At 58.8% G+C, this 22926-nt stretch overlaps 2 protein-coding genes across 5 annotated transcripts in view; one reads left to right on the plus strand and one right to left on the minus strand.

Moving 5' to 3' along the window:
• Positions 1–1005: 1005 nt before the first annotated feature.
• GINS2 (GINS complex subunit 2) lies at positions 1006–6004 on the plus strand. Its single transcript, XM_054640991.2, has 5 exons — positions 1006–1213; positions 1946–2060; positions 2690–2789; positions 3904–4030; positions 4469–6004. Exons 1-5 carry the CDS (start codon positions 1124–1126, stop codon positions 4592–4594), a joined length of 558 nt encoding a protein of 185 aa, XP_054496966.1. The 5' UTR covers positions 1006–1123; the 3' UTR covers positions 4595–6004.
• Positions 6005–8902: 2898 nt separating this feature from the next.
• The window catches only part of GSE1 (Gse1 coiled-coil protein), a 102515-nt gene continuing 88491 nt past the window's right edge, over positions 8903–22926 (minus strand). Inside the window, exons 4-17 of one of the 4 annotated variants that reach the window (XM_077185217.1) lie at positions 20683–20882; positions 19199–19380; positions 18877–19074; positions 18293–18484; positions 17339–17649; positions 16665–16989; positions 14445–15025; positions 13819–13931; positions 13017–13287; positions 12791–12913; positions 12315–12683; positions 11130–11390; positions 10650–10753; positions 8903–9642 (exon numbers count right to left, since the gene is read on the minus strand). In XM_077185217.1, coding sequence (XP_077041332.1) covers positions 9508–9642; positions 10650–10753; positions 11130–11390; positions 12315–12683; positions 12791–12913; positions 13017–13287; positions 13819–13931; positions 14445–15025; positions 16665–16989; positions 17339–17649; positions 18293–18484; positions 18877–19074; positions 19199–19380; positions 20683–20882 — 3365 coding nt within the window. In that variant the 3' untranslated portion in view covers positions 8903–9507. The remainder of the gene's footprint in view (positions 9643–10649; positions 10754–11129; positions 11391–12314; positions 12684–12790; positions 12914–13016; positions 13288–13818; positions 13932–14444; positions 15026–16664; positions 16990–17338; positions 17650–18292; positions 18485–18876; positions 19075–19198; positions 19381–20682; positions 20883–22926) is intronic. The other 3 variants (XM_077185220.1, XM_077185218.1, XM_077185219.1) reach the window with 3 other exon arrangements.

A 22926-nucleotide genomic window follows, 5' to 3' on the forward strand; every position in this document is an offset into this window, starting at 1 on the left:
TTGTGGATGATCCGTGGGCGGTCCCAGGGCTGAGCCCGAGGTGGTTTGGGAGGGGTGGATTTGTCTGGTGGGGAGGGGGGGTTCCATGGGGACTTGCAAATGAGACGCAGCCCCCCCAAAATCATCCAGAAACCACCTGGCTGAGCTGGGTGTGAGGAGGGGGATGGATGGAGGGAAGGAGGGAGGGAGGGATGGATGGATGGATGGATGGATGGATGGATGGATGGATGGATGGATGGAGGGATAGATGGATGGATGGATGGATGATGGATTGATGGATGGATGATGGATCAATGATGGATGGATGCATGCATGGATGGATGGATGGATGATGGATGGATGGGTGGACGGATGATGGATGGATGGATGGATGGATGGATGGATGGATGGATGGATGGATAGATGGATAGGTGGATGGATGGAGAACAGGGGAAAGGGACGAGTGAGTGATGGCAGGTGCCTGAGCATGGATGTCTGCACAGGGGCCACTGAACAGACAGACATACGGATACTGCTGCTGGTGCATGCACAGGAGGGCGGCTGCTGGGGGCTGGGCACAGCCCATGTCACCCATCACAGCCCATGTCACCCATCAGAGCCGTGTCACCCATCACGGCCGTGTCACCCATCAGAGCCGTGTCACCCATCACGGGGGTCGCGGGGACCCGCACGCGTTCCCGCGGGGCGCTGCCGCTCCCGGCCGCCAGAGGGCGACAGCAGCGCGCTCCGCCACTCCCTCGGCGCCCCGGCAACAAGTGCCGAGCGCTGATTGGCCGAGCGCCCGGAGAGAGCGCCGCGATTGGTCCCCGTGCCCCCATCCGGACCTCCCTCCGCGGAGCCGCGGTCAGAGCGCGCCGCGCGCAGGACAGCCAATCAGAGAGGCGTGCGCCACGGCAACAGAAGGGGACAGCCAATCAGCGTGCGCCGCGCCCGCCAGGCTCCGCCTACTCTAAAGACCGCGAAAACGCGCTGGGCAGCCGGAGCGGGAAGCGGTGGGCGGGGCCTGGGGGCCGCGCAGCCAATAGGGAGCGAGGGCGGGCTCGGCTCCCGTGCGGTCCTGGCCCCGTCCCGCTCCGATCCCGGTTCGATTCCGGTTCGATCCCGGCTGGGCTGGCCCGGGTCCATGGAGCCGGCTGAGGTGGAGTTCCTGGCCGAGAAGGAGCTGGTGACGATCGTGCCCAACTTCAGCCTCGACCGGATTCACCTCATCGGGGTCAGCGGGGCCGGGCCGGGCTGGGCTGAGGGGGCAGGGCCGGGCCTGGGGCCTTGGGGACACGGCCTGGGGTGACCGAGAACGAGTCTGGGTGGCTTATGGGGCTGGGTGGGTCTTGGGGACAGGGATTAGATCTGGGGAATGGAGTTTAAGGGATTGGGATTGAGGTGCTGGAGGTAGGGGGGTGAGGAAGAGGAGCTGGGGGGATTGGGGTGGCTCTGGGGGGATTGGGGTGGGTCTGAGGGGATGAGGGTGGGTCTGGGGGGATTGGGAGCAGGGGGAGGAGATGGGGGATGGATTTGGGATGGAGAGATTGGGAATGACAGGCAGAGGGTTGGGGGGAGAGGCAGAGCAGCCCCCAGGAGGTTTTGAGGGGGCTGTGCTGTCCCCCACAGCTCTGGGGGGACCCTGAGCCCCGGCTGGGAGTGTCCGGCTGTCCTGGGGCTGACCAGAACCTGGGGAACCCCTGGGAACTGCATGTCCAGGGAGATGGAGTTTGTAACTCCTGTGAAACACCTTGGAATAAAAGGAAACCTTGGTTATTCCTTCTCGAGGGAGATGAGGAAAGTCTGAGAGCAAGAATTCTGGGAAGTGAGAGGAGGAAATGCAGGATCAAATGTTTGACTCAGACTTTTCCAAGTCCTCTGGAAACTCTCACCACATTAGCAGACAAGTTCTGTGCAGTCCAAGCCCTGGTTGTTGCCCACCTGTCATCCTGAATTTGTTTTCCAGGGAGATCTGGGTCCCTTCAATCCTGGCTTGCCAGTGGAAGTGCCTGTGTGGTTGGCCATTAATCTGAAGCAGAGGCAGAAGTGCCGGCTCATTCCCCCAGAATGGATGGATGTTGGTGAGGATGGAGGCTCTGGCTTCAGCTCTGGCCTTCAGTGGGTGCAGTGGAAACGTGAAATTAAAAATAACCTGGTTTTCACCATTAGTGGGGAGCTTAATTCAAAACCACAGAGCAGCTGAGACAGAAGGATCTCATGTCCCACCTCTGGAATTCTTTATTTACTCTGAGGGTGGTGAGGCTTGTTCAGAAGAAGCTTTAGGGATTTTGGGTCACAGAATCCCAGTATTTTTTAGGTTGGAAAAGACCTCCAGCCTCATCAATTTGTCCCCATCTTGTCACCAGCCCAGAGTGACACCTCCAGGGATGGGGACTCCAAACCTCCCTGGGCAGCCCCTTCCAGTGTTTAACCACTCTTTCAGTCCAGGAATTCTGATGTCTGACCTGAACATCCCCTGGCAGAACCTGAGGCTGTTTCCTCTCATCCTGTTACTAATTCTTGGGAAAATCTCTGTGAGGAGGGAGACCTTGGAGGCATCCATGTCCCTTATGTGCCTCCTCACAGGAGCCTTTTCCTGCCCTCACATCCCACATACAGAAACAACGTGGATTTTCCCTGGGGAGGGGGAAAAACACACCTGGAGCATTGAAAGCCTGGCAAGAGCTGAGCATCCCTGGTTGTATTTCAGGGAAACTGGAGGAAATCCGGGATCAGGAGCGGAAGGAGGACACCTTCACTCCAATGCCCAGTCCCTACTACATGGAGCTCACCAAGCTGCTGCTGAACTAGTGAGTAGGAGCTGAGCTGGGCCATTTTCCACCCCACTTGGTGTGAGCACGGAGGATTTTTCAAGCTTTGCTTGGCAGCAGCCCCGCAGGGCGGCGGGGAGAGGGAGAGTTGAGGGAGGTTTCATCCCTCAGCCTGCCAAGATTTCGCAGCAGCCCTTTCCTGATGGTGACTCTGCCTCTCAGGAACTTGGGGATGGCTCCTTCCTTGGCCTCATAATTGGGGCTGTGCTGCTTTATTGAGCAGCAGCTCAGCGTGGAGGCCTGGAGGAGCCGCCACACGTTCCACGGCTGCAATCTGTTCAGCAGCCTCCAGCCTCCAGGCTCCTTCCTTGGCTCTCCTTCAGGAGGAAAGCTCCTCTTCCCTCAGCCTGGGAAGCAGGAGGCCAGGGATATTCCGAGCCTGAGCTCCTGCCTGCTGAGGCATTTCACTTGTGAAATCTGCTGGCTGGTGTTTGTCTCGGCGAGGGCTCTGCTGACTTTTTAAGCCCTCGATTAAGCAGGGTGGGCATTCCAGCTCTGGCTTTTCCCTCTGGAGAGGAGGCTCCTGGCCTGCTGCTCCTTCCCAGCACGCTCCAGCAGCCCTGACAGCTCTGTCCCTGCGCATCCATCGCGTCTCCCAGCTCCTTATGGCAGCACTGAGTGGCCTTAATGGGGTGATGTGGCACATCCCATCCAGCCCTTCCGGCTTAATTCTCCCTGATGGAGCCTCAGGAGCCCCGAGGTGGGAATTTCATCCTGCCTGAGCCCTTGGATTCCCCAGCTGGCCCCGACTTTGGCCAGGTTTGGGGCCCTCTGTGCGCCTCATACCAGCTGGGCAATTGAAGAGCAGAAGGATTCTAGCGACAGCCAGCTGCTGCATTGGAGCTGAGCATTCCTGGGGAAAGAACCCATCCCAGAACTGCCAGCAGGACAAGGGGCAGGGAGGATTTCAGTGTGGAGCTGCAGGTTTTTAGCAAACTGTCCTGCGAGCTCAGGGTGGGGTGAGGTGGTGACAACGCCGCGCCGTGACACAACCACTTGGTGACAGCAGCGCTCAGTGACACAACCACTCAGTGGCACAGCCACACACCCCTCAGAGCCTGCCCTGAGCCTGCCCTCCCTTCTCCTGTCCCAGTGCCTCTGACAACATCCCCAGGGCAGACGAGATCCGGACGCTGGTGAAGGACACGTGGGACACGCGCATGGCCAAGCTGCGCCTGTCCGCCGACAGCTTCGTGCGGCAGCAGGAGGCTCACGCCAAGGTGGGCCAGGACCCCTCCCAGGAGGGACCCAGGGGCATCAGGGGGGAGGGATGGGCTGCTGGGAAGAGGGGGATGCTGGCCTGGGTTGTGGGTGTGTTACTGAGGGGCTGGAGGTGTGTGTGGAACCTCGTGCCCATGGGCGGCTCCCTGTGCCTTGTGGGAGGCAGAGGAGTCATGGGATGGGTTGGGTTGGCTCTTAAAGATCTTGTTCCACCCCTTTCCTCACTTTGCACTTGACCAGGCAGCTGCAAGCCCCATCCAGCTTGTCCTTGAGCACTTCCAGGCATGGGGAATGCTCTTGAAATTCTGCTTGGGTGCTTCTCTTGCTCAGGGCTGGCAGCTGGGTCAGTCCCTTGGGGTGTCACCAAAGGGAACTGTGGGCTGTGAGCTGCTTCCCAAGTACCTTGTCTTCTCAAATCCTGTTGTTTCCCCTTTCAGCTGGATAACTTAACCCTGATGGAGATCAACACCACTGGGACTTTCCTTACCCAGGCCTTGGATCACATGTACAAGCTCCGCACCAACCTCCAGCCTGGCGAGGGCTCCCACTCCCAGGACTTCTGACAGGGAGCTGGGAAGGAGCTGCTTCACCTGGGCAGCCCCAGCTCCCTGCAGGGACTGCCAGCCCTCAAACCTCCCCTCAGGGCCAGGGGGGAATTGCTCTCGAGCTGCTGGAGCATCCCCAGAGCCTCAGTGCAGGCGCTTTTTGCCCTCCCTCCCCCAGGGGTTTTTACTCTCCCCCCTGGAGTTGTCCCCACCCCCCCCTTGGGGCACTTTTATCCCCTCCCCACCTTTTTGTCATCCCCCAAACCAACACCCAGGTCCCCCAAAACACAACTTTGTTCAGGGCCTGGCCCTGTCTATGTCCCCTTCACCTATTTACAGCTCTGGGATGTGGCACCAAGGGTGACACAGGGCACGAGGTGAGCTTGGGGACATCAGCTCTGTGTCCCTCTGTCCTGTCTGTGTGTCTCCTTCCTTGGGATCACTGTGTCCTGTCCTTGTCCCAGTCCAGGTGCCCCCCACTCTCCCAGCTTGGTGCCACCACATCCTCTCACCCGTGGCACAACTCGTGTGACCCCAGCTCTGTCACCACATCCTGCCCTTTAAACACTCCCTGTGTCCCCTGGCATGGTGGCACAGTCCCTGTGTGTGGCACAGTCCCTGTGTCCCCTACCAGGCTGGCCCACTGTCTGTGTGTCCCCAAAGGGCACCATTGTCCAAGTGTCCCCACCACGGTGTCCCTGCAGGGCAGGAAGGTGCCCCAGCTGTCCTTGTGTCCCCGTGTCCCAGTGCCACTGTCCCTGTGTGCCTCTCACGAAGAGAGGGCAGTGCCACTGTCCCCATGTCCCCTCAGGGTGGTGCCACTGTCCCCATGTCCCCTTGAGGCATAAAGAGCAGGGCAGTGCCACTGTCCCTGTCTCTCCTCAGGGCAAGAAGTGTGGTGGCACTGTCCCCATGTCCCCTCGTGGCACGCAGAGCAGGCAGTGCCATTGTCCCCGTGTCCCCTCAGGGCACACAGAGCAGGCAGTGCCATTGTCCCCCTGTCCCCTCGGGGCACACAGAGCAGGCAGTGCCATTGTCCCCGTGTCCCCTCAGGGCACACAGAGCAGGCAGTGCCATTGTCCCCGTGTCCCCTCGGGGCATGCAGAGCAGGCAGTGCCACTGTCCCCGTGTCCCCTCGGGGCCCCGGGCAGGGTGGCAGCTGTGCAGCTTCTCCCCGGTGGCTCTGGGCGGATCTCTCGGGTTGTACTTCAGCGAGGGAACTTCTGAGGGCAGCACAGGCCACACGCTGCCTTGAAAGCCATAAATTTCGAGGCGGTGCTTCCATGGATTTTCTCAGAGCCTTGGGGAAAAGAAAAAAGAGAAAAAAAAAAAAAAAAAGAAAAAAGAGAAAGAAGGGAAGATGTGGCGGCAATGAGGTGTCTGCTGGGGAGATCAGCTGGGAAGCAGATCCATCTGCTCTTTGGAGAAGGACAAAAGAAAATGGTTTTCCCTCTCATGCCAGGCTGTGGGGAAATACCAGAATTATCAACCATCTTTATTTTTGTAATATTTGGGGTTTTAATCTGAAGCCGTCTGTAAAAAAAAAAAATAAAGATAAAAAAAATAATTGCGGCTGAAGAACGGCATCAGATGAATCCTGGGCTGTGTCACAAACAATGCTTGGAAAATCCTGCAGCTCCCCTTTGGCTCCGGGCGCTTTTCCCTGCGGCAGAGCGACAGGCAAGGGCAGGATCCAGGGCAGGATCCCGGGCAGGATTTGGGGCAGGATTCAGACAGAATCCAGGGCATGATCCAGGGCCGGATTCAGACAGGATCCTGACAGGATCTAGGACAAGATCCAGGGCCGGATCCGGGGCAGGATTCAGGAAGGATCCAAATGGAATTCAGGCAGGATCCTGGCAAGGTCCAGGGCAGGATCCAGGCAAAATCCAGAGCAAGATTCAGACAGGATCTGGGGCAGAATCCAGACAGGATCCAGGGCAGGACTCAAGCAGGATCCGGGCAGGACTCAAGCAGGATCCAGACAGGATCTAGGGCAGGATCCATGCAGGATCTGGGGCAGGATCCAGGGCAAGATTCAAGCAGAATCCAGACAGGATCTAGGGCAGGATCCAGACAGAATCCAGAGCAGGATTCAAGCAGAATCCAGACAGGATCCAGGGCAGGATTCAAGCAGGATCCAGACAGGATCCAGGGCAGGACTCAAGCAGGATCCAGACAGGATCTAGGACAGGATCCAGGGCAGGATTCAAGCAGGATCCAGGGCAGGATTCAAGCAGAATCCAGACAGGATTCAGGCAGGATCCAGGGCAGGATTCAAGCAGGATCCAGGCGGATCCAGGCAGGATTTGGGGCGGGATCCAGGTGGGCTCTGGCCGGAGCAGGGCTGTGCTGATGGCAGCTCTCGTTATTGCCGGTGCCCGGCGGTTCCGGGCTGCCGGCGCTGCCCTTCCCGCTGCCATCTGTGCCATCCCTGCCTGCCCGGGCTGTGCCCCGAGGGGCTGGCACGGCGGGGAGGATGGCAGGAACGACGGCAGGAGCTGTGCTGGAGCAGGGCTGCCTTCCCAAGGGAGAAAGGATTCCTTGCCCTCGTTGTGGAAGAGTTTATTTGGGGTTTTTTTTGGGGGGATGTTTTCAGGTATTACAGCAATATATTCATAAATACCTAATTACTACAGCCAACAAATAATATATTACATTACAATTAATTCCAACAAGGTACACTTTGAACATGTTTAGGGTTGGGTTTTTCTCCTCTTTTGCCGTTATTTTTTTGTTTTCTTTCACAGCATCCAACCTGCCCCCAGCAGGCTCTGCCTTCCTCTCCTTCCTCCCAGCCCTTCCAGGCTCTGGCACAGCTGCTCCAGCAGTTCTGCACGGACACAAATTCTCACCACAACCCCGGGGTGGGGGGAAAAATTGGTCCAAAAACCCAGAATCCAGGCTGGCGAGGAGGGAAAGTCAGCACAGGAGCTGCTACAAAGCGAGGCTGCATCCCAGCCAGGCTCCTCAGCACGGCGAGGGATAAATTGCCAATGATTTTCCATCCCTGGCTTCTTCCCCCTCCCTCTGCCACGGCACACAGGAAGGGAAAGGAGCGAATTTTGCCGTGTTAAAATTCCCTTCGAAGCTTGGAGCTGGCAGCAGCGAGACCAGAGGCTGGCGAGGCAATTGGGGATTTAAAAAAGATTAAACTAATTTCTGTCACAAGGGCATTTTGCTTTTTAATCTTGCCCAGCTTTTTTTTTTTTTTTTTTTTTTTTTTATTTGGTGAAGCCAATGAGAGAGCAGGGAGCAGGGGGGGCGTGGGGGGGTTAATGCTTTCCTTTGCCAGTGCAACGAGGGAATTTAAAGCAGGAAGCAGAGGTCACCTTTTCCCAGAGATGTGAGCTGGTCTCGTGGCGAATTAAAAACAATTTCTAATAAATAATTTAAAAATAACAATCAAATAAAAAGGCTCTCTCGGGGGAGGGGAGGCGGGGCACACGCTGGTTTTTAGCAAGTGGCTAAAAATGGCACCAAGCCTGACCCTGGTGGCACCAGGACATCCCTGCCCGCCTGCATGGATTGTCCCCAAAGTGCCACCAAGAGACCCCACAGGACCCACTCTCCCTGTGCCCAAACTGCTTTAGAGCTGCTCTGATTGTCTTGGTATTTTTTTTGGGGGGGGGGGGGGACAAGGACACCCCAGTGCCACCCACCCCTGAACCCTCCACCCTCTCCACGCAATTCCTTGGGATTTTTCCTTTGGCAGATGGAGCCTGGGCAAGGCTCAGACACCACTCGGCACCGTGACACCCACGACGACCCAGCTGGAGCAGAAAAAGCCCCAGAAAGCAAAAGAAAAAGGGTAAAAATAAAAAAACAAAACCACAGGAGGGTGGAAGGGCTCAGCTTCTCGAGGGCCTGGTGGTGGGACAGGATCTGCCCCAGTGGAAAAGGGGATTTATTTTTCCTGGGTTTCAATTCTTTTTAAAACATTTCAATATCTTTTCTGGCCCGACCAGCAGCAGTTCAAACACTAAAAGCAAGTTTATCCTTTTGCCAAAAGGAAAAAAAAAAAAGAAAACAAACTAGAAAGAAAGTAAAAACAGGGAGGGAGAAGGAAGGGGGGGGAAAAAAGGAAAAAAAAAAGCAGAAACATCTTAAAAAAAAAGGCAAGCTTTTTATAACAATAATTAAAGCAATAAAAACATACAAAACTTTGTTGTTTTTTAATATATATACACAGTACAAGGCTGAAGCACCTTTTTTTTTTTTTCTCTTTTTTTTTCCACCTGTTCAATCCCAAAGCCGGGGTGACAAAGTGACCCCACGCGTGTCCCTGCCCCTTCCCCACCAACCAGGAACAAAAAGGGACCTTCAACCAGTTTATTGACTTTATTTTTTGATAGCGAAGTGCATTTCCAGGGGAAGCCCCGGGCTGGGGGTGCCGTGCTGGGAGCGGGATCCGGCAGCACCCGGGGCCCCGCCGGGTTTAGTGTTGTCGGTGGAGTCTTTCATTGTCTTTTTTTTTTTTTCTTTTTGTTTTTTAGAAAAAAAAAAAAAAAACCAAAGAACCAACAAAAATGAGCGTTATAAAGTGTGGGTGGGTGGAGGGGGGCCTTTCAGAGCCGTGGCCCCCGGAGGAGGGGATAGGAGGGGACATGCCGGGGGCTGCTGGCCGTGGGATGGGCTCCCGGCTCCTCCCGGCTCCCATTTGCTTCATGCATGGCACATTCTCCATTTATTTATTTCTCTTTTTTTTCGTTTTGTTTTCTTCCTTTTATTATTAATGATTTTGTTGCCGTGGTTTGGGCTTTCTTCTTCTTCTTTTTTTTTTTTTTTTTTTTTGGTTTTTTCCGTCCTTTTTTTTTTTTTTTAATTTTATTTTCGTAGCTTCAAACCTCCCAGTGAAAAATATTAAATATTCAAGGTAATAAAATAGATTATTATTTCTAGACTATATGTTCGGCCTGGCCCAAGGAGCGTCACCTGGGATACCCCTTGAAATAACCCCTAGACCACTGCATTGCAGGCAAGGCAAGGCACTTCCGCAGGTGATCCAGCTCGGCTTGCAGGCGCTCCCGCTCCGACACCATCTTCTGCTTCTGGCTCCTCAGCTCCTGCAGGCAGCCAGGGAATGGGCATGGTCAGAGGGACAGCTCCAGGGAAAGGGGAATGGCAGGGGGAGAGGGTGGCGGTGCTGCTGGGAATGGGCAGCGCATGAAACAGCCGTGACAGGGAATGGGCAGTGCAAGGAACGGACTGGGAATGGGCGCTGCAGGGAATGGGCAGTGCAGGGATGGGCAGTGCACAGTTTGGGATATAGCAGGGGATGGGGCAGTGCAGGGTTTGAGATATAGCAGGGGATGGGCAGTGAAGGGAATGGGATATTGCAAGGAATGGGTACTGCAGGGAATGGGGCAGTGCAGGGAATGGGGCAGTGCAGGAATGGGCAGTGCAAGAAACAGGCACCACAGGGAATGGGCAGTGCAAAGAATGAGCACTGCAAGGAATAGGCAGGGCAGGGAATGAACACTACAGGGAATGGGATACAGCAGGGAATGGGCACTGCAAAGTTTGGGATACAGCAGGGAATGGGCAGTGCATGGATGGGGCAATGCACGGAATGAGGGCTGCAGGGAATGGGCAGTGGAGGGTTTGGGATACAGCAGGGAATGGAGAACTACAGGGGGAATGGGGTGGGGGGCAGGGGATGGGCACTGCAGGGGATGGGATATAGCAGGGAATGGGGGACTACAGGGGGAATGGGGTGGGGGACAAGGGATGGGCACTGCAGGGGATGGGATATAGCAGGGAATGGGGAACTGCAGGGAATGGGCACTGCACAGGATGGGTGCAATGCATGTAGACGGGTGTGCTGTGGGAGGATGGGGGTGCCCTAGAAGATCCCAAGAAGGTTGGGCACCCACAGAGCCTGGTGACCAGGGCACGGCAGGCCATAGGGATGGGGTGTCCAAGGGATGGGGTGCCCAGGTGGATGGGAGCCCAGGGGATGGGTGTCCAAGGGATGGGTGCCCAGGGGATGTGTTCCCAAAGGATGGGTGCCCAGGTGGATGGGAGCCCAGGTGGATGGGAGCCCAGGGGATGGGTGCCCATCCCCACTCACCGCCATGCTGTGTGACAGCTGCTCAGCTGTCAGGCTCAGGGTGTAGTGCTGGGCCTCCAGCCGCCGGCACTGTGTCTGCAGCACCTGGCGCTCCAGGTTTTGTTCTGCAACAGCCAAAGGACAAGGGCTGAGCACCGGCTCCTCCAGCTCCTTGCACCGCCCACGGAGGGTGCCAGCCCTGCTCTAGGCTCTGCCCAGCCAGCAATGATTGCCCCCAGCATCCCAGGGCGTTCCTAACCCTGGCACTGCCTGTGGGGAACCTTTAGGTCCCCCTGGGAGGACACTGGGCAGCTGTGAATACACTGATTTTTCACACATACATTAATTTATGCAAAAAACAACAACGGTGCCTGTTGCTTTCATGCTGCTCCTGCACTGCTGGAGACCCCCCAGTGCTTCCCCAGCCCATCCCAGCAGAAACCAGTGACACCTCCCAAAGCACAAACTGGCATTTGACCCTCCCTGCCCGACACCCCTTACCTTCTATATGTTCCTGGTAAGCTTCAAAAATTGCCTCGATCCCTTGCCACTTGGGCCTGGGGTAATCTTCCTCCTCTTCCTCCTCCTCGTCCTCCTCCTCCTCGTCCTCGGAGGCGGAGTCCCGGGGCAGGGGGGGCAGAGGCCGGGGCGGTGCCTCGGCCGTGCCGTTGTGCGGGGCCAGGCGGGAGGACGCCTGCAGCTCGGGGATGTTGTAGTGGATGGAGGTGTCCAGTTTGTGGTTCTGCTCCGCCGCTGTCCCCCCTGTGGGCAGCCACAGTCAGCCCCTGCCCACTCCCCTCGGCCCCTCAAGGCATTTATTCCACCCTTCCCAGGCTTTTCGGGGGATTACAGGGGGGGTTTTAGCACTCCTGGTGTGCTGGAGGGGTTTTATTTATTTCAAGCACTCCAACGGAGTGAGTTTGGAGGCTTTGGAGCTGTATTATCCCTAATTTTTAGCTTTAGCAATGAGGTTGCCAGTGCCAAACCCTGGTGGGGGGACAAGAGGGTGATATCCCAGTACCCAACCAGCCTCCTGCATCCCTGCTGCTTTTTCTGGACATCAGGGAGAATTTCTTGATTGGCAGGGTTGTTAAACATTGGAAGGAGCTGCCCTGAGAGCTGGTGGAGTCCCTATCCCTGAAGGGGTTCAAGAAGGGCTCAGTGTGGCACTCAGCTCAGAATATTACTCTCCTGGATTCTTAAGTACTTTAGATTTGGAAGTTAGGCCTGTAAGGAAGTTATTGTTTTGTGGTATAGTAAATTCCTTATGAACCCCTTACTAAATTATTAATTAAGTTTAAATGCTGTTAAGTGCTGTTAAGTTTAAGTACTGTTGAGCCTTTAACCATAACCTGTTGATCAAGCCCATGCTCAGTTTAACACAGAGATCTACTCTGAACTTGTGACTCGACACGAGGGTCTTCCATATTCCTTTTTGTCCTTACCCTTTCCTATCCTTTTATTTCCCCCTCCTCCAGCCTCCACACAGGTTATTTGGGGTTTATTTATCAACTTTGCATTTTTGTTTGCTTTTCCTCAGAGTGCTTTAACCATCTAATAAACAAGAGAGAGAACCTTGCCAACGAACTTTGTAGTAATACTGGTTTTACCCTAAACCTGGCTTTGCTGATGCTTCTGCTGGTGATTCTTTAAGTGACTTTAATTCCCAACGACTTCCAACGTTACCTTTGTGCTTCTGCAGCGCCTTCTGCGTGGACTGCAGCACCGACTCGTGGAACTGGTGGGCAAACTCCTCAGCAATGAAGGGCTCCCAGGGCTTGCTCTTGCCGTTCATGCTGTGGGACAGCGGCACCGGGATGTCCTTGGGGAGGGGACCCCTGACGTAGCTGAGGATGCTCAGAGCTTTCTTCCCAGGGTGCCCATCACTCAGCCGGGGCTTCTCCGGCGCCGTGCCCGACTCCTTGGGCCTGCCTGGCTCCTGGGGTCTCAGCTGCTCTAACCTGGAGGCTTCTGCCACCTTCGGCACCTCTGGCACGGAGACGGCGATGCCCACGGGTTTATCCAGGTCCAGCAGGAGCGGAGGCACTGGAGGCTCTTTGGGAAGAGGAGGAGCAGTTGTTTGCAGCCAGGGCTGTGTGTGCCCCTCAAGGCAAAGCTGTGCCCCCCAACCCAAGACCAGGGGAAGGACTTGGGGCGCTTACCAGTGCTGGGGGCACCGGGGCTGTCCCGCGGGGAGCTCTTCACCACCACGGCGGCCGGCGTTGTCTTCTGCTTCATGGCCTGGAGCATCTCCACCAGCTTCTCCTTGTCTGCAGCATGGGAAGCTGAGGTTTAGTGTAGCCTCAGCTCAGCAGAGCAAGCTCAGGGCCCCAGGCAGATCCCCCAAGGCACCCCCCGGCCCCAGCGTGCACGGGCCATGGCTGTTACCTTTCCTCTTCTCGGCACTGATGTGCGTGAGGTTGAAGATGGTGAGGAAGCGCTTCTTCTCCTCGAAGTTGGGGCTGTTGTTCATCTCGTCGGGGCTGTAGCGGGTGGAGAGGGGCAGGCGGGGCGAGGGCGTGCGGCGCTTGTTCTGCACCGTGGGCGGAGAGGGGCTCCGCTCCCGCAGCATCCGCCGCCGCTTGCGCCGCTTCTGGCTCAGCAGCTCCTCCTTCTGCTGCTGCGTGGTCAGCCCGAAGAGCTGCAGGAACTCCAGCTTCTGGGGCGAGCAGGGGCAGAGCAGAGCAGGGTCAGCCCCCATCCTCACCTTCATCCCCATTCTCATCACCATGCCCACTGCCATCCTCATCCTCAGTCCTATTCCCATCCTCATGCCCACCCTCATGCCTGTTGCAATCCCCATCTCCATTTCCATTCCCATCCCCATGCCCACTGCCATCCTCATCTTAATTCCTATTCCCATCCTCATGCCCAACCTCATCCCTGTTGCAATCTCCATCTCCATTCCCATCTCCATTCCCCATCTCCATCCTCATGTCCATTGCCCTCATCCTCATTTTCATTCCCATTCCTATCCCCGTCCTCATCCTCATTCCAACCCCATTCCCATTCCAATGCCCATCCTTACTGCCATCCCCATTCCCATCCCCATCCTCATCATCCCCATCTCTAACCCCCTGGTGCTTCTGCACACATGTGGGGATGGTGGCTGCATTGGGCACTGGGAACTGGTGCCAAGGAAGGGCTGCTCCCCCAGGGGACAGGGAGGGGACAGGGGTGCCACCAGTACCTCAGAGGACGTGTCCAGCTTCAGCGGGGGCTGCTCAGCCACGCAGCGGAGATGGGCCCGCACCTCCTCCTCGTCGCTGTCATCACAGGAGTCATCCAGGTCATAGTAGTACCCTGGGGATGGGGAGAGGCTGGTGTGAGGCTGGGAACACCTCGGGGACCTGCTGGGACCCCAGGGAACCCCACTGGGGATGGGGGTGCAGCAGGGTAGGACGTCAGAGAGGAGTGATGTGGGGGATGGAGCCCTGTCCTCCCTCCTCCAGCTGTGGCACCTCGGAGGGCATCACCCATCCCTGTGTATCCTCTTGGCATCACTCTGGGAAGGGTGGCAGGGAGTCAACGGGGCACAGGCTGGGGACACTGTGGCGGAGCCCCCATCCCACTGGAGTAGGGACAGCAACTCCAGCCCCTCCCAGCTCTCTGTCTCCTCCTCGCCGCTGTTCTCATCCCCACTCCATCAGCCCCATCAATATTTAAAACCCTCTTATTAGCTCCAGTTCATCATTTATTCATCGGGCACGTCTGCAGCGCAGGCTTTACCGAAGCGCGCGGATGCGGGAACGTCGGCATCCCCGGGAGACCCCCGGGAGACCCCCGGTGCCAGGGGGGACATCCCTGGTCCCTCACCTTTCTCACGGGCCTCCCGCCGCCGGCGCTCCTCCAGGTCCAGTTTGCTGACCAGCCTGCGGTGCTGCTGCACGAACTCGTCGTAGATGTACATGGGGTCCTGGGCGCGGGGCTGGGGGGGCCTGTAGGGCGAGCTGGGCTTGGTGGCCTCAGGGAACGGGGTGGCCGGGGCTCTCTGCTGGCTCAGGATGCTCTGAGTGGACTTTTCCAGCTCAGCTAGGAAGGGGGTGTGGGTGAAGGTCCCGTGCTCCGGAGCGCCGGGCTCCCGTCCCGGGGGGTATTTCTCCAGAGCATCCCTCTTCCTCGGGCCCTCCTCCAGCTTCTCCGGGCAGAAGACCCTCTCCACCTTCACCAGAGGGATGCCCTGGCGGCCGGGCTCGAAGGGCGCTGGGTGGCTGTGGAGGCCGTGGGGCTCGGGGAGGCGCCGGGGAGGGTCGGGGGGGCTCTCCATCAGCGAGACGGGGTTCCAGAGGGACGTGGTGACGGGGTGGTGCTGGGGTTTGGGGGAGATGAGGGGTGGGGGCCCGCCAAAGTGCTGCCCTGGCTCCCGGCTGCTCGGCTCGTGGCGGCTCGATCCCAACCTGCGGGGAGAGGAGAGCACCAGAGCGGTGAGGAGCTGGCACTGCCACTGGAGAGCTGGCAGCGCTCCAGCCCCGGGGGATTTTGGAGAGAAACACGGCTCTTAGGAACACCTAGAGGGGTTTGTGCACGTGGGGCTGCCTCACTTGTCCCCTCCATGCCACAAACCTGAGGGATGGGGGCAGAGTTAAGGCTCTGCATGGGCGGGTTGAGCATGGATGTGGCTGCATCCCAGGAGCACAGGGCTGGAGACCCCAGCCTTGACCCCTGCGTGGGGACAAGCGAGCCACCAGTCCTGCCACAGCCCCGTGGCGAGGGCAGCACCCCGGCACAGCCCTCCTCTGACAGCAGGAGCCGGAGCCAGCCCGTTTGCAGGATAAATATTTCATGTGCCCAAGCTGTGCATTTAACACTTTTCCGCTCCAGTGCCCCAGAGCTCCGCGCGCGGAGCAGCGAGTTCAGCCCAGTGCCGCCGTGGAGTCACCGCCGGCGGGGAGCACCCCCGGGACCCATCCCTCTGCTGCCCCACTGGATGCAGGAAAAGGATGGGGATGGAATATCCCCAGCTGCAGGTGTCTGGGGGTGACCTTGCTGTCTCCTCTCCACTCTGGGGTGGGAGGAGCGGATGGGGAAGGGAGCCCGCGGCGGGCGCTTGCCTTTGTGCCGCCCCGAGATCCGCTCCTTATTATCCTCGATGAGCTGCGCTAATCCCCTGGATACCCAAAAATAACAAAGGGAGCAGGCGGCAGAGCTGGCTGGATGAGCCTGCACCGCTTAAGTGCTCAGCCACGGGGGCGAGCGAGGCCCTGTCAATCAATCCGGGGCTGTGGGCACGCTCTGCCACCCCCCAAACTGCCCAGGCTTGGCGCAGGCGCCCCCCAAACGAGGCATCCACAGCCCAGCCCCACTGCCTGGGAGGGGGGAGCTGCAATTAGCAGGGCTGGTGGCTGGGCAGCACCTGGCCACTCGCCGCTGGCCCCCGGCCACCTCCCGGGCTCGGCGCCTGCCGCTGCGCAGATGTCGGGCACCAGGAACGCCTGGTGCTGCCAGCACAGCCGGCCTGGCTGGCACCGTGTGGCAGGAACCCGCTGGCACCAGCCAGGAACTGTGGCTTTGGCTCATGGGATGTGTGAGGGGCACGGCCGAGGGGTGGTGGATGCCTGATGGGGGGCAGAGTGGGTAATGGGGTGGGCACAGCCACAGGCTGGGGGGAAAATCCTATAAATCATCATATCACGGCATCATGGAATGGTGTGGGGCAAAGAGACCTTAAAGATCATCCTATTCCAGCCTCTGCCATGGACAGGGACACCTTCCACAAGACCAGATTTCTCAAAGCCCTGTCCAACCTGGCACTGGACACTTTCAGGGATGAGGCAGCCACAGATTCTCTGGGTACCCTGTTCCAGGGCTTCCCCACCCTCACAGGGAAGAATGTCTTCCCAATATCCCATATAACCCTGCCCTCTTTCTATATAAACACATTCCCCCTGTCCTACGACTCCTTTCCCTTGTCCAAAGTTCCTCTCCAGCTTAAGATACAGATATTCCAGCAAGGACAGCAGTGACACAGGAAAACACAGCTCAGTTTTGGGGGAAATCTCCATCCCTGGAGCGGGGCTGGCAGCATCCCATCCCTACCTGGGGTGCTCGGGCCGGTGCTCGGGCTCAGCCTGGCTGGGGGCACGTCCTATGTCCAGGTGCTGCTCCAGCACTTGCTGCCGGAATTCCGACACCTGGGATTGCCGATCCTCCTTCTCCTGGCGCAGCCGGCGCTGCCGGGCCAGCCACTTCTCCTCCTCGTTGGTGCGCTGGATGAGCAGCGCCGTGGCCGCGCTGCTCCCGGGCAGGGGGAACACGCTGTGGTTGGGGATGAGGCTGGGCACGGGGTGGTGGGAGCCCGGTGGAGGGTGCAGAGGGTGCTGGATGGGCTTTGGCGTGGGCAGCACCGAGTCCTTGAGCTTGTCTGCAGTGGAAAAGGGGTGACGGAGAGTCAGGGTGTGGAACAGAGAGGGGGATTTTGGGGTGAGCAGGGACCTGGAGCTGTGGGGCAGCCTCTGGTCAGAGCTCAGCTCAGGGGGCTGCCCACTCGCTGCTGCCAGCCCAGCTGCTGGGCACGCACTGGGCACAGTGCCAGGCCAGCCCGAGTCAGATGGCACAGGCACTGCTGCCGCAGCTGGGCTCCTGGCAAAGCAATCTGGCAGCCAGGACAGCCCATCCCCGTCCCCAGCCACCTCCCGGGGCCACCGACCCCCTCAGCTTTGCCATCTGGAGGGGACAAGGAACCAAGGCCAGCTCTGGAAGGCGGGCGTTACCTGCTCTGCTGGGCGCCAGCGGCTCCACCGGCTTGCCCCGCTCCTCGGCCGGGTGCCCCCGCAGCCCGTGCAGCTCGGCCACGGGGAGGAAGGGCCCCTCCATGGCTTTCACCATGCTCAGCTCCTTCTCCCGGGCACGTTCCCGCTGCCTCTCCAGCTCCCGCTCCCGCTCCTTTTCCCGCTCCCGCTCCAGCTCCTTCTCGCGCTCCCGCTCCCGTTCCCGCTCCTTCTCCCGCTCCCGGTCGGCTTCTCGCTCCCGCTCCTTCTCCCGCTCCCGCTCCCTCTGCCTCAGCTCCTCGTCCATCTGCAGCCTGCAGAGAGAAACCAAAAACAAAAGCACCAACCCCAAACATCCCCCTTGGAGCACCCCTAAAATCAACCCTGGGTGCCTGCCAGCATCCCCTGGAACACCCTTGAACCTCCAGAGCACCCCCAAACAATGCCTGCGCACCTGCCAGCACCCTCTGCAGCACTCCCAAATCCCTAAGGCATCTGCCAGCACTCCTAGAGCACCCCAAAACCACCCCTGGTCCTCTGTCAGCATCCTCTGGAGCTCCCCATCATCCCCCCAGCATCATCATCCTTTGGAGCTCCCCATCATCCCCTCACCATCATCATCCTTTGGAGCTCCTCATCCATCCCCTCATCATCATCATCCTTTGGAGCTCCCCATCATCCCCCCACCATCATCATCCTTTGGAGCTCCTCATCCATCCCCTCACCATCATCATCCCTTGGAGCTCCCCATCATCCCCCACCATCAGCATCCTCTGGAGCTCCCCATCATCCCCTCACCATCATCATCCTTTGGAGCTCCTCATCCATCCCCTCATCATCATCATCCTTTGGAGCTCCCCATCATCCCCCCACCATCATCATCCTTTGGAGCTCCCCATCATCCCCTCACCATCATCATCCCTTGGAGCTCCCCATCATCCCCTCACCATCCCGTACCTCTCGGCAGCGAGGCTGGAGATGCGCTCGGACTGCAGGGCAGAGAGGGAGGAGTGGGAGAGCTCGGGGGGGTACCGGACCCCCGAGAGGTGCAGGTGCATGGCCGAGGGGTGCAGGGGGGGCAGCGAGCCCGGCGCTGGCAGTGGGTAGAAGGGGGACCTCAGTGCTGACAGGCAGTACGACTCATCCATCCTGGGGAGACAGGGATGCTCAGACAGGCAAAGAACCCCCCAGTTCCCCTCCCAGGAGCCAGATGGGCCAATAAGGCCTCCCCATCAAAGGAGATCTTAGAACAATGATTAATTAAACACCACGAAAGCCAGGGCCCAAACTGGGATTAGATACCCCACTATGTCTGGCCCTAAATCTTGATGCTTACCCCTACTAAAGCATCTGCCCGAGAACTACGAGCACCAGTGCTTAAAACTCTAAGGACTTGGCAGTGCCCCAAACCCACCTAGAAACCGCTGCCTTCTACTGGGAGAAAGGGACGGGGAGCCCCAAAATGCCCTCAGTGCTCCCACCTCCCAATAGCCCAAAGCTCAGCTCATCCAGAGGTATCTCCCAGGGATCCCGAGGCCCACCTGAAGGCAGGATGAGGGAAGGGGTGGTGTGTCAGGTAGCTGGGGTGGTAGTAGGCGGCAGCAGTGGCGGGGTCGAGGCCGAGGGGCGGCAGGGAGGACATGCGGAGATCCTCGGCCGTGTGGTAGGGACGGAAGCTCCGCAGGTAATCCTCGGTCACGGCACTGGGAGGCACCACGTGGTGCACGGGCCGCTGCAGGCTGGGGGGCAAGGACATGGTCACCATCCCTCCCTGTCCCCCTGGGGAGATGTCACCTCCCCCAGGTGGGAGCAGAGCTCGCAGGGGACACCCTCGCCCTGCGTCTCTGTCCCGAGCAGACTCACTTGAGAGGAGGGAAGCGGGAGTCCTGGACCACGGAGCTGGGGGGCAGCCCGAAGGAGTAGGGTGTCCCCAGGAGGTGGGAGGGGACAGTGGGACCCCCGGCCTTCTCCTGGGTCAGGGGGGGCTCCGAGATGAGGCGCTCGCGGCCGGCGCTGCTGCTGCTGCCTCGTGACCCTGCTTCCTGCTGCAAGGCCAAGATGGGCATTAGGGACAGCAGGGGATGGGGAATCACTGCTGGGTCACCACCCCAAGACCCTCAGGAGGTCCCCAGCGTGCCCTGGCTGGCACCAGCACCCAGGGAAGGATTCATCCACCAGGGCATCTCCTGCATCCAGGCTTTGGAAGGGCAGCTGGAGGGGTGGGAGGGTCTGGGAGGCTGCACTGGGGGGCCCCGGTGGGAAAGGAGGTGCCGAAGCCGGGGCAGAGCTCAGGGCAAGACACTCATTACCTGCCTGGAGATTTATGGCTGCTTTGTTCTCCTGAGCTATTAATCACCCGGGGAGGAGTGACACAGCCAGGGGAAATCCAGCCGGCCTTTGATAAGGGCCATAACCCAGGGGTCAGCCCACAATCCCCCCGGCAGCAGCACCCTCCCACAGGGCCTCAGCTGCTTTCCATCAGCCTCCACCCTGGTGTCAGCATGAAGGTCACTCCCTCCAGCAAGGGGGAACAACCTGGGGTGACAAGAGACCCCACGGGATCTGACAATTAGTGGGGCGACCCCACCAGCAAGACAAGTTTTGGTTTAAAAATTGTGATTTTTCATCGCACCTTCTCCATTCAGCAGCTCAGAGGTGGAGGATGGTGGCACCCACAGCATCCCCCACCCCAGGCATCCCTCCCCATCCCATCCCATCCCATCCCATCCCATCCCATCCCATCCCATCCCATCCCATCCCATCCCTCCAGGGCAGGGCCAGCCCCAAGGTCACCACAAAGGGTGAGGTGTCCCCCATCGTGCGTGCCAGGCTCTGCTCTAATTCCCTCCCAGCTGGGGTGCCACACTCTGCCAGACATCCCCACGCTGGGTTAACCCCCACACCGGGGGGGACACGGGGCTGGGGAGCACCCTGACACCCCACACACCCCTCTGAGCTCCCGGGGATCCCAGTTCCATTTATCTCCCCCCTCTCGCCCGCGGCGTTTCTCATCCCCTACCCTCGCCTCTCTTTGTGGTTTAATTAGTCTTTCCAAGTGGCATAATCCCCCCGGGAATCTGCTTGTAGCATGCGGAGGAGAGGAGAACCACTAACGATGCTTCTTAATTAGCTGCTCTCCCCCCCTCCCTCCCTCCCTCCCTCCTCCTCCTCCTTCCTTGCCCTCCCCTCCGGATGGCAGCCCCGGTGACAACAACGGGGGACACACCGCGGCGCCAGCTCGGGGACACAGCAGGGAGGGGAGGGGACCAAATGTGGGCAGCACATACACGACATCCCATAGCCTCCATCCTTCAGGGGGGCTGTGCAGCCCCCAAACCCAGCCATACCTGTCTGCCCTCGCTCCTCCAGACGCCGTTGACCGTCTTGGTGGGGGCGATGGTGACGACGGGCGGCGTGCTGGGCACGCTGTGCCCCCCCGGGGGGACAATGATGGGGCCCATGGGGCCACGTTTGGGGGTGCTGGCCGGGGAGCTGTGGTTGGTGGCTGGAGAGGACACCGGGGACGACTCGCTGCTCAGTGAAGAGCCTGGAATTAAAGCAGAGATCGAAGGAAGTCAGGAGAAAGGGAGTGTAAGTGGATGGAGATGCCCTCTGAAGGAGCTGGAGGATCTGCGGACACTTGGAACCCTTCAGGGTTGGGATGTTCAGCTGGGAATGTTTCAGCTTTCAGGATGTTCAAATGAGACACTGGGCTTGGATGTGGACCCCAAAATCCCATCTCTGAGAGAGAGAAAGAGGCACAAAGACCACAAGGGCAAGTCCTAGCAAAAAGAAGTGAGGACCAATGACACCAAGACCCTTAGGGACACCAAGAGAGAACCCAGAGGCTGAGTGGATGGAGCTGCACTGCAACCCTGCTCTCACTGCAGGCAGTAGGGCTGGGGCACTGGGATGCACTCAGGGTGCTCAGCATCCTGCCAGACTCCCAGACTGGAGGAGGTCTCCCATCCTCCCATCCCAGAAGTTCCCAGTGGTGCCAAAGGTGGGATGGGGCAGCCTCTTGCTCCCACCTAACAGGGACTCCCAAACACCCCAGTGCCACAGAGCACAAGTGACACCGATGTGATGCCGGCCCCAGACAGCCACATCTTCCCAAGGCAGACCCAGAGACTCCTTAAGGCAGCTGCAGAAGCTGTCAGGGACAGGCCAGGGCCTCTGGAGACACTGGCATGAAGGAGTGACTCCCTGAAACCCTTGGGCAAGGCTTTGGTTTCATTTGCATAATACATCTGTACTTTAAGTTATCCCCACCCCAGGGATGCTGGGCCTATTTCCAAAGGGAAAATAGAAATGGAGTGAAGGTGGGGAACAGGAAAAGCAGAGAAATCCAAATTCCACATTAACCAGGGCACGGGGAGCCTGGTGTCTGCTCCATGGAACACTTCCCATTCCTCAAACCCATCTGGGCAGCCTGGGGGGCTCCGAACCCCAAACTCTGCTCCCTCCATCCCACAGTCTGGGTCACAGGGAGATTCCAGCAGGGATCAGCTGCTGGAGAGTGAGGAGTGGGATGTGCCCAGAGGATGAGGTGACAGCGATGCTCCCAGGCAGTGAGCAGGGCATGGAGAGAGGCCTGAGTGTGCAGGGTGTGTCCTGAGTGTGCAGGGCATTCCCTGAGAGTGCAGGGTGTGTCCCTGAGTGTGCAGAGTGTCCCCTGAGTGTGCAGGGTGTGTCCTGAGTGTGCAGGGTGTGTCCTGGGTGTGCAGGGTGTCCCTGAGTGTGCAGGGTGTGTCCTGAGTGTGTAGGGTGTGTCCCCTGAGTGTGCAGAGTGTGTCCTGAGTGTGCAGGGCATTCCCTGAGAGTGCAGGGTGTGTCCCTGAGTGTGCAGGGTGTCCCTGAGTGTGCAGGGTGTCCCCTGAGTGTGCAGGGTGTCCCTGAGTGTGCAGGGCATCTCCTGAGTGTGCAGGGCGTCCCCTGAGTGTGCAGAGTGTCCCTGAGTGTGCAGGGTGTCCCTGAGTGTGCAGGGTGTGTCCCTGAGTGTGTAGGGTGTGACCTGAGTGTGCAGGGTGTCCCTGAGTGTGCAGAGTGTCCCTGAGTGTGCAGGGCATCTCCTGAGTGTGCAGGGTGTGTCCTGAGTGTGCAGGGTGTGTCCTGAGTGTGCAAGGCATCCCCTGAGCATGCAGGGTATCCCCTGAGTGTGCAGGGTGTCCCCTGAGTGTGCAGGGTGTCCCTGAGTGTGCAGGGTGTGTCCTGAGTGTGCAGGGTGTCCCTGAGTGTGCAGGGCATCCCCTGAGCATGCAGGGTATCCCCTGAGTGTGCAGGGTGTCCCTGAGTGTGCAGGGTGTCCCCTGAGTGTGCAGGGTGTCCCTGAGTGTGCAGGGTGTCCCCTGAGTGTGCAGGGCATCCCCTGAGCATGCAGGGTATCCCCTGAGTGTGCAGGGTGTCCCTGAGTGTGCAGGGTGTCCCCTGAGTGTGCAGGGTGTCCCTGAGTGTGCAGGGTGTCCCCTGAGTGTGCAAGGTGTCTCATCACCTTCCCAGTGTGCAAGGCCGCTCCCCTGAGTGTGTCCTGTGGGCACAGCAGCCACTCCCAGAGCGTGCCAGCAGCTCCTCACCCCGCACCCTCATCCCCT

This window comes from Agelaius phoeniceus, chromosome 12 (genome assembly GCF_051311805.1).
Source record: "Agelaius phoeniceus isolate bAgePho1 chromosome 12, bAgePho1.hap1, whole genome shotgun sequence".
Classification (NCBI taxonomy): Eukaryota; Metazoa; Chordata; class Aves; order Passeriformes; family Icteridae; genus Agelaius; species Agelaius phoeniceus.